At 45.6% G+C, this 9,524-nt stretch overlaps 1 protein-coding gene across 1 annotated transcript; it reads left to right on the top strand.

The window, feature by feature from the left end:
- The first annotated feature begins 475 nt into the window (after positions 1–475).
- On the top strand, positions 476–4,525 carry LOC132892291 (uncharacterized). Its single transcript, XM_060930618.1, has 2 exons — positions 476–1,523; positions 1,611–4,525. The coding sequence occupies exons 1-2, from the start codon at positions 476–478 to the stop codon at positions 4,523–4,525; spliced, it is 3,963 nt and encodes a 1,320-aa protein (XP_060786601.1).
- The last annotated feature ends 4,999 nt before the right edge of the window (positions 4,526–9,524 follow it).

The raw sequence follows: 9,524 nt of genomic DNA, 5'->3' as shown, positions 1-9,524 counted from the left end.
CTGGATTAAAGGCGTAACCTGCTACAACTGCAATCGGAAGGGACACATTGCTCGAAATTGTCTCCACAGAAGCAGCCAGAAGCCTTGTGAGGAGTACAGCAAAGCAGACTGATGGGCGGACTCCGGGAACGGGCCCCACACAGAGAACAGGGGAGGTAACACACACACACCTGATGATACACATACACATAGACAGGAGCATTCACATAACGTTAAACACATTAGTAGCAGCACCTGCATGCAACAGCAAGATTACACAGAAACGCCCGATATACCAGTCCAAATAAATACACCTGAAGTTGCATTAAGTTTGTTAAAATACACAACTACTCCCTTTTCTAAACTCCCTTGTATGCCTCTCACTGTGTGTGGGCATGTGTTAACCTTTTTAGTAGATTCTGGAGCAGCACACTCAGTGATACAACATGGGGTACTTCCAGTAGACCCACCGCTCAGCTCAAATTCTATTCAGACAATGGGCATCTCAGGACGACCTGTAACCGAAACTTTCTCAGTCAACCTCCCGTGTGAAAGCGAGGGAGGAATAGTTACGTCCCACTCATTTCTCATCTCACATACATGTCCAGTAAATTTGTTAGCACGTGATTTAATGTGCAAATTAGGAGTAAATCTCATGTCCACTCCAGATGGGCTAACCATTGAAGTAAGTGAAATGTGCGGTGTGCAGTATGGGTTTGGAAGCCCCCTGTATGTGTATGTCTGGCGGCTCTGCTCAGATCAGCTCACACAAACTCCAAAACACCTTGTACAGCTCGCACGCTTGAACACCTCATCAGTTGACACAGATTATATGAAAGAGGAAGATTTGCATTGTACAGCACATGTTCACCAAGGGCAAGATGTAGAGTTTGAAAAGACTTGGTTTGCAGACCCCCACACGTGTGAAAGATTGACCCTCAAAACTACATATTGGTCTAAACATTATTGTGCTGTGCAGGTCCATTTTACTCGTTGTCCAAACAGCTGCATCAATGCTAATCGCAGTGTTCTCAAACATGTTATGCACGGCCTCAGAACAGAGGACTCTGAGGTTGACTGCTGCCAACATGATTTCTTTGACATCATTGATTCTATACCCCATGTCTCATTAGCAAAACCGCGAGCCGCCCATTGGAGAGACGTGGGGAAGTGGGTCAAGAAGTGTGCAGCCAATGACAATGAATGGTCCCGAACAGAGGACCCTAGTGTGCTGTTTTGTCAAAGGCTTGGGGTCTACAAGCAAAGTCAGGCTGTGTGTGTGCATGTTAAGCGCAGCGTAATACTAGCCACTGATGACCAGGGTCCTGGAGACCCCAGCCGTAGTGGCCTGTTTGTCTCTGTTTCCACAGGCATAACTCCAGCAGAGGTGCACCCCAAATTGGCGGGAGTTCCAAATTCCGTTTGGGCAAAGGGTAAACATGATGTGGGCCTAATAAAGAATGCTGAACCAGTGGTGATCACCCCCAAATCGGATTTCAGGCCTAGGCAGACCCAGTATCCACTCAAACCAGAAGCAATTGCAGGTATAAAACCAGTCTTTGATTCGTTGCTGAAGGCAGGTGTAATTGTCCCTTGCCCGGACTCTCCAGTGCGCACTCCTATTTTTCCAGTTAAGAAGGCAAGAAAATCGTCTCAGCCCGATGAGTGGAGGTTTGTCCAAGATCTGCAAGCAGTCAATGCTGCGGTTGTTCCGCGCGCACCTGACGTCCCTAACCCATACACCATTTTGGGCCAGGTGCCCGCTGACAGTAAGTGGTTTTCAGTGGTGGATCTAGCAAATGCGTTCTTTTCTATTCCTATACATAAAGACAGCCAGTATTGGTTTGCCTTTATGTATGATGGTCGTCCATACACTTTCACTCGTTTGTGCCAGGGTTACTGTGAGTCCCCAACCATATACAACCAGTGCCTTAGAGACAGCCTCGCTTCGTTAACTTTGTCACCGAGATCAGCTTTGCTGCAGTATGTTGACGATTTAATGATTTGTGCCCCAACTAAAGCTCAATGTGAGGATGACACCATAACGCTACTGCGACACCTCGCTAAGGAAGGTCATAAGGCTAGCCTCACAAAATTACAGTTTGCAAAACAGAAGGTGCATTTCTTGGGGCATGATATCACAGGGGAGGGAAAAACGCTGTCTGCGGACAGAGTCTCAGCTATTCAGAAAATTCCCAAGCCGATCACTGTGAAACAAGTTTTGTCATTTTTGGGTATGTGTTCCTATTGCAGAGCATTCATTCCGAATTATTCCATCCTGGAAAGTCCAGTGAGAGAGCTCGTGCACGGTTCGTCCCTCACTGCTTCATCACCTGTCGTATGGACACCAGAAGCTGAAGAAGCATTCCTGGCCCTAAAAGGCGCCCTGCAGACCACACCCACACTGGGACTGCCTGATCCCAATAAACCATTTGTTCAAACTGTAGATGAAAAGAAGGGCTTTATGACCTCTGTTCTTTTGCAGAAACACGGGGATAGATTGAGACCTGTAGCTTACTTCTCCAGCAGGCTGGATCCAGTGGCGGCTGGACTTCCTGTTTGCCTGCGTGCAGTTGCTGCAGCTGAAAAGGCGGTAACTGCCTCCAGAAATATTGTGGGGTATTCTAACCTCACCCTTTTGGTCCCACATGCTGTCTCCCTGCTTCTGTTGGAGAAAAAGACGTCACATTTGTCAGCACAGAGATGGTTGAAGTATAACACAGTCATACTTGATATGCCTAACATCACTGTGAAACGTTGTACTGTTCTGAATCCTGCCTCTCTTCTCCCTACAGAGGACGATGGAGAGCCACATGACTGTGTTGCTCTCACTAACGATTTTTGTTCCCCCAGGGCAGACTTAAAGAGCGACCCTTTGGAAAATCCAGACATGATCCTCTATGTGGATGGTTCAGCCTCCAGAGACCCAGAGACGGGAAAGAACAAAGTAGGTTTTGCCATAGTCTCAGATCACGAGGTCCTCAAGGCGTCACGTCTGCCCTCGAACCTGTCGGCGCAGGCTGCAGAGCTCTGTGCCCTCATTGAGGCATGCAAATTGGCGGCAGGGCAATCTGTCAATATTTTTACGGACAGTAGGTATGCATTTGGCGTTGTGCACGATTTTGGCACCATTTGGAAACATAGAAATTTTCTCACTAGCACAGGATCTCCCATTGCACATCATAAATTGGTCTCTGAGTTGTTGGATGCTGTTCTACTCCCTAGAGCTATTGCTGTGTGTAAGTGTGCTGCCCATACTAACAATACTGATCTTGTGTCTCAAGGGAATGCCAGGGCGGACGCGGCAGCTAAGTGTGCAGCCTCGGCTTCCAGTTCACCCTCTAACCTTGCCTTTCCTCAGGTTTCTATCCCTTGTTTACAGCTAGCGGACCTTCAGAGCACTGCCACCCAGGACGAGAGACGAGTCTGGAAACAGGCAGGCTGTATCCTTGCAAACTCGGTCTGGGTTTGTCCCTCGGGCCGTCCCTGTCTACCAAAATACATGTTCCCTTTCTATGCAAAATTGGCACATGGGCTCACCCATGTGTCAAAAGGGGGGATGGTAGCAGAAGTAACAAAGAGATGGTTCACAAAGGGGTTTTCAAATTATGCTGCAAAATTTTGCAAGCAATGCTTGATATGTGCACAACATAATGCAGGTCAAGGTATCAGACTAACTCAAGCAGCACACCCAATACCAGACAAACCATTTGATCACCTCCAAATGGACTTTATTGAACTGACACCTAGTGAAGGGAAAAGGTACTGCCTGGTAATAGTTGACATGTTTTCAAAATGGGTAGAAGTATTCCCCACAGCTAAACAAGACTCAGAGGCAGTAGTCAAAGCACTCCTGAGAGATGTAATTCCTAGGTGGGGTATACCTAGCAAAATCTCAAGTGACAATGGAACACCCTTTGTTAATGCAGCCCTAAAGAAAATAGGAGCATTCCTAGGGATAGACCTGAAACAACATTGTGCCTATCATCCTGCCAGTGCAGGAGCAGTAGAGAGGGAAAATGGGTCACTTAAAAATAAACTAAGCAAAGCTTGTGCAGAAACAGGGCTAGGATGGACAAAGGTCCTCCCTGTAGCACTCACACAAATGAGGATGCAAACTAGGCCTAAACATGGGTTAAGCCCATTCGAAATTCTGTTTGGACGAGTACCCAACACGGGGATAGGGCTAGCTCAAGGAACACTGCCGGACACCACACTGTGTGATGATGCAATGTTGAATTACTGTGCAACGTTGTCCTCTGCTTTGAAATCTATCCACAAACAGGTAAAAGAAGCACTTCCCAAACCCGCTGAGGGACCTCTGCACGATCTACAACCAGGGGATTGGATCGTGGTGAAGGATTTCCGACGAACCAAGTGGAACAAGCCACGGTGGAACGGCCCATTCCAGGTCCTGCTCACGACCCCAACGGCAGTGAAAGTCACAGGCAGAGTGACGTGGATCCACGCTAGCCACTGCAGGAGGGTTCCTGAACCGGCTAAGCAGGAGGGAAAAGAAGGCCTAAGTGACCCAGATGCTGACTAAAGCTCGAGGAGAAAGAAGTGTTAATTAAGTACATCTGAGGACAGAACCCCAACCATAAGGTGGGACAAGTGGTAACCCGAGACTCAGGAGGAGAGGTAAGCGATTATCATTCAGAAGGTGCCTTACATGACCGCTTTCCTGCTTTGATCTAAACCACGTGGCGAGCAAGTTCCACGGGACTGAGCGTGACAGCACAGTTACGCTGTTGCACCCTCAATAGAGAAGAGTATTTAGTATCTAGTCAGTAAAACTCGTTTCAGAAGTCCCGAGTTTCTCCAAGCTCCGGTGAGGTGGGACGAGGGCTGATAGGGCATGCTCGCCCTCTGAGCACCAATACACGTCAAGAAGGGCAAGGGTTAACTCGGAGACCTAGTTAACACAAAATGAAGGGGGTAAATCATTATAAACTAGGTCCAGTTGTGGGCCTGAGTATCTTGATCCTAATGGGGCTCATGGGAGGATTCGTGTGGTGGTCGATACAGGGAACCCAGACTGACACAGAATCAAGACGAGGGAGACATCCAACTCATAATTTGTATTGGCAGTATGCTAATTTCACAGCTAAACAAGCTAACAGGTCAAATTGTCTAGTTTGCTCAACTCTGCCACACACCGTTACACAACCATTCGTGTTCGAGATCGCCAACACAACGGATGAAGACACTGCGCAAGCATGGCGAGCTGTGATGGAAGCTGTCTGCAATGATGTAGAAGACTGTAGTGTCATGTATCAAGGTGGGGGAGACGACCCAAGGGTAGAAATTAGTGTAAATGAATTAGGAAAGGGGATAAATTATACCTTATGCGCAGGGCGAAAGGGTGATCCAAACTCAAACCTCGTAGGGAAGGTCAAGGAAACTAGGTGTTCAACCATTTGCACTGTGCAGGGTTCAGTCCCAAATCCAAATGTGACTTGCACAGGACGAAGTGGCACTCTGTACAAGCAAGGCAGAAAAGCGATAACAGGAAGTGACTTAGGACCAGGAGGGAATCTAACTCAGTTAGCGGGTCCAACCTTCTATTACCCAGGCTGGCAGTGGAAGTGTGGTCACTATGTGTATAACTTTCTTCCGGTAGATTGGAAAGGCACGTGTGCTCTGATCCAATTAGATGCCCACCTAATAATAGCAACCCCTGAGACGAGTGGCAGACGACGCAGAAGTGTCGGCGATGATTTTCCTCCTCCGGAACATCAGCTGCAACCCAAGGTGAAGAAATTCTTTCAGGCACTGTTTCCACAGTACGGGATAACACAACTCTGGAATGAACTTGAGGTGGTGCATTATAGGCTGGCGCAGTTTGTGAATTCAACCATAGAGGCCATGGAGGGTGTGAGAACTGAATTGACCGCACTCAGATTAATGACAACACAGAATCGCATGGCCCTCGACATCCTTTTGGCAAAGGAAGGTGGAGTGTGTGTCATGATAGGAGAACACTGTTGTACGTACATTCCTGAAAACGACGGAAATCATGGTAACATCACTGAGGCACTGAACAAGATGCGCAAGGTTGCTGAACAATTACGAGCAGACGAACATGGAGGAGACAAAGACAGCTGGTGGCATTGGTTTAGTGGATGGAAGACCCTAATTCTATCCACCATACCGGTCCTGGGCTTAGTGATTCTGATGCTATGTTTGCTCCCTGTTCTCTGTCAATGTTGTATGTCTGTGTTTCAGAGGCAGCTGACAAATATCGGTTACCAGATGGTGAAAATAGACTCCGATGACTTGCCTGACTGGCCTCCAAACTCACACGAAGACTATAACCCACCGTTCCATGACATCAGCACAGTTGAAATGAAATTGGTCCTGACTTAAAACACTTTCATTATGATTGTTTCCTGTTCTATTATTCCTGATCTATGTATATGGCTTGCTAGCATTTATTTAAGATGTCTATGTCTTATAAAAACAGCCTTAGCATTATCCCTGTACACTCAATGACGTGTTAAGTCGAATCTCTCTGAGAACTCTTATCACTGAAACTGTGTACAGTTCTTTTCTTTCCTTTAGCAATTTATCCTATAGGATAAAAAGGGGGGAATGTGAGGGAATTTTTAATGGATGAACATTATTATTCTCTGTGTTTCTGTATGTTGAGCTCAAGTGGCCTATACTGAGAAAGATGTTTTTTCCTATGTTGTAATCGCTTTTCTGTGGCCTTCGTGGTAATGAGCAGGGTGCTTGAGTTCAACCTAGCTTGCATCTTCTCATGATGTAACCACCTTTCCTGACCTTGGGGGTGATAAGCAGGGTGCCTGAGTTCTGATAACTACCCATCCGCCCGAACGCCAGGTGCACGCTCTAACAAAGCTTCATAGAAAATCTTGAGCCAATCACGTGAAGATGCAAGCAGTAAGCAAATGCCTTTAGAGTATAATAGATAGCAGCCACTAAAACACAACTCAGAGAGCGCGCGCGTACTCTCACATCACTAGAGGTGATGCTTAATTTTCTTTCTTTCTTATATACCTTTGTATGATTTACTTTAATAAATGACTGAAAAGACGACTGTTAAGCGTTCTGAAGTGTTTATTAGAAATTTCCATTACACTCCGGAATGCCAGACACTCGTAGATTCCATCTTCTTTTATAGGCATCCAGGTTGCTGCATTGTTTCTGAGGACACTGTTCTCTTTTTCTAAGATGTGGACTTTACTTTCTAAGGCGACGACTTTATTTGTCACGTCTTCTACCTGTTTCCCCATAGAATCAAGGACGTCGGTGACACTTTTAATGGGATTTGTATTATCTTTAACCATTGCCTCAAGTGACTGCAGCCGTTTGAAAGATTCTTCTTGCATCTTTTCAATTCTTTCCATTATTATTAGCAAAAGCATGATGGGCACAGCCTCTTTATAATCCTCGTCATTGGCACGCGTCTTCGACTTTTTGGCTGGTCGTGGTTTTGGAGTTTCTGGTAGTGGCACGAAACACTGTTCCATTCCGTCTTGTAAAGCATCTGGTTCAAACTTTTCACTCAGAGACTTTCTGGCATAGAAATCCATTACAGCGCAGCTATCTTCCTCTGTTTCCATATTGACGAATAACCTGAAAAAAGTAGCAAGTATGCTTACCAACTTATGTTCACTTCTCCTTTAGTTAGCAGGTTCACTGAATGGTTAACTCAAGGCGCAAGCTAGATAACAGTGAATAAAATGAAAGAAAACAAGGATTAAAAAATTGTTTCTGAGTGAGGTCCTTGTAGTCGCTATTTAGTTTATCAATTAGGTTCATTCTAATCAGCCCTTAAGCATATTTAGCAATTCAGCACATTAGGTTTCATTCATCATGTTGCGGAGCTACACAAATCACATATTACACTGATGCCATCTTGGCTGCCCCCCTGTTGCTCTTCTTCTTCACGAGCAACTTGGCTTGTATATTTGTCCACCTCTTTCTCCGTGGCTATAGGTTCTAAATCATCCTCAGACAACCAACCAAAGATTGAGGATGAATTTGAAGAGCCTTTTTGTCTCTTTCAAAAGAATTAGTTTCAAGAATGGACGCCACTGCAGAGAATAGTATAGAGTCCATGTGGACACAAAAAAAGGCATTGGTGCACATGATGTCACGCATGCAGCACCGCTAACCTGTAAATCGCTGCGATCTAATAATGGCGGACAAGCTTTTAGTGATTTTTGGAGCAGAATTCATATGCAAAAATGTATTTTTGAACAAATTTTTTTATTTATATGCTAACTTAGAAGAAGAAGAAACCTTTATTTGTCACATGCACACTTCAAGCACAGTGAAATTCATCCTCTGCATTTAACCCATCTGAAGCAGTGAGCACACGCAAACACGCCCGGAGCAGTGGGCAGCCACACCAGAGCACCCGGGGTTAGGTACCTTGCTCAAGGGCACTTCAGCCCAAGGCCACCCCACGTTAACCTAACTGCATGTCTTTGGACTGTGGGGGAAACCAGAGCAACTCGAGGAAACCCACGTAGACATGGGGAGAACATGATCCACACAGAAAGGCCAGTGTCAGCCACTGAACCCAGAACCTTCTTGCTGTGAGGCAACAGTGCGAACCACTATGCCACCCTTTAAAATTTTCGAGCCGGCCAGGAGTCGAACCTAGAATCTTCTGATCCATAGTCAGACACATTATCCATTGCGCCACTGGCCCTATAACTTTGCAGCCTATTTGAGCACATCACACACAGAAAGCCAGAGATTTTATGATGCAATTTTCATGAGACCAGCACTTTAAGAACGATGCAGCCAGCATTCCTTTAATTTTTTTTTCTAACAGGTGAACAATTTAAGGTCAACCCTGGGCTTATCCAGGATTTCAACCTTGGACCTCTCACAAGTGAAGCGAAAATCATACCAGACAAAGCCAGACGACCCACACAAAAGTGCTTATGTGCCACTGGAATTTATATCTTTCAAAGTTTTGACTTTTCATGTCTGCAGGATCCTGCTCAACGTTTGAGATGGTTGCATGAGATGTGTGGAGGAAAGCAGGTTCATGTTACTTTTGCTTTCTTCAGAAAATCTCTATGGCTAACCTGACCAAAGTGCCAGGCTCACTGGTATGGCAATTAGAGCACATACTGTCACGCCCGGCTTTGCCTTGCTGAGAGTGCTCACTCCTTCCGCATGTATTGAACTTTAACTTGTCCGCCCATACGGAAAAGATATAGACAAATCATATACTATTTTTACATGTTTTATCTGAACTCTAGAAGATTTGTATATGACAGTGAAACCAGCTATAGGATTTTTGTAAAATATGTTTAGCATGAAACATATAAAACTTTGCAACCTGCAAAGGCTGTATATGTCACTAGTCCGTCATACAATATCCTTACAAATGTCAGAGAAGCTTCATTTTAACCACATGACAATTGCTGTAGGCCTTTCACTTTGTGTGTGTGTGTGTGTGTGTGTGTCACTGGGAGTGGGTGAAGAGAGGAGAGAGCTTGCTGGGCGGCATGGGGGAATGCAAATATACAACCTTAAAAACATTAAAGAGCACTGTC

The sequence above is a fragment of the Neoarius graeffei genome, chromosome 1 (assembly GCF_027579695.1).
Source record: "Neoarius graeffei isolate fNeoGra1 chromosome 1, fNeoGra1.pri, whole genome shotgun sequence".
Taxonomy (NCBI): domain Eukaryota; kingdom Metazoa; phylum Chordata; class Actinopteri; order Siluriformes; family Ariidae; genus Neoarius; species Neoarius graeffei.
The sequence above is the reverse complement of the archived record's forward strand: the minus strand, read 5'-3'. Positions and strand labels throughout refer to the sequence as shown.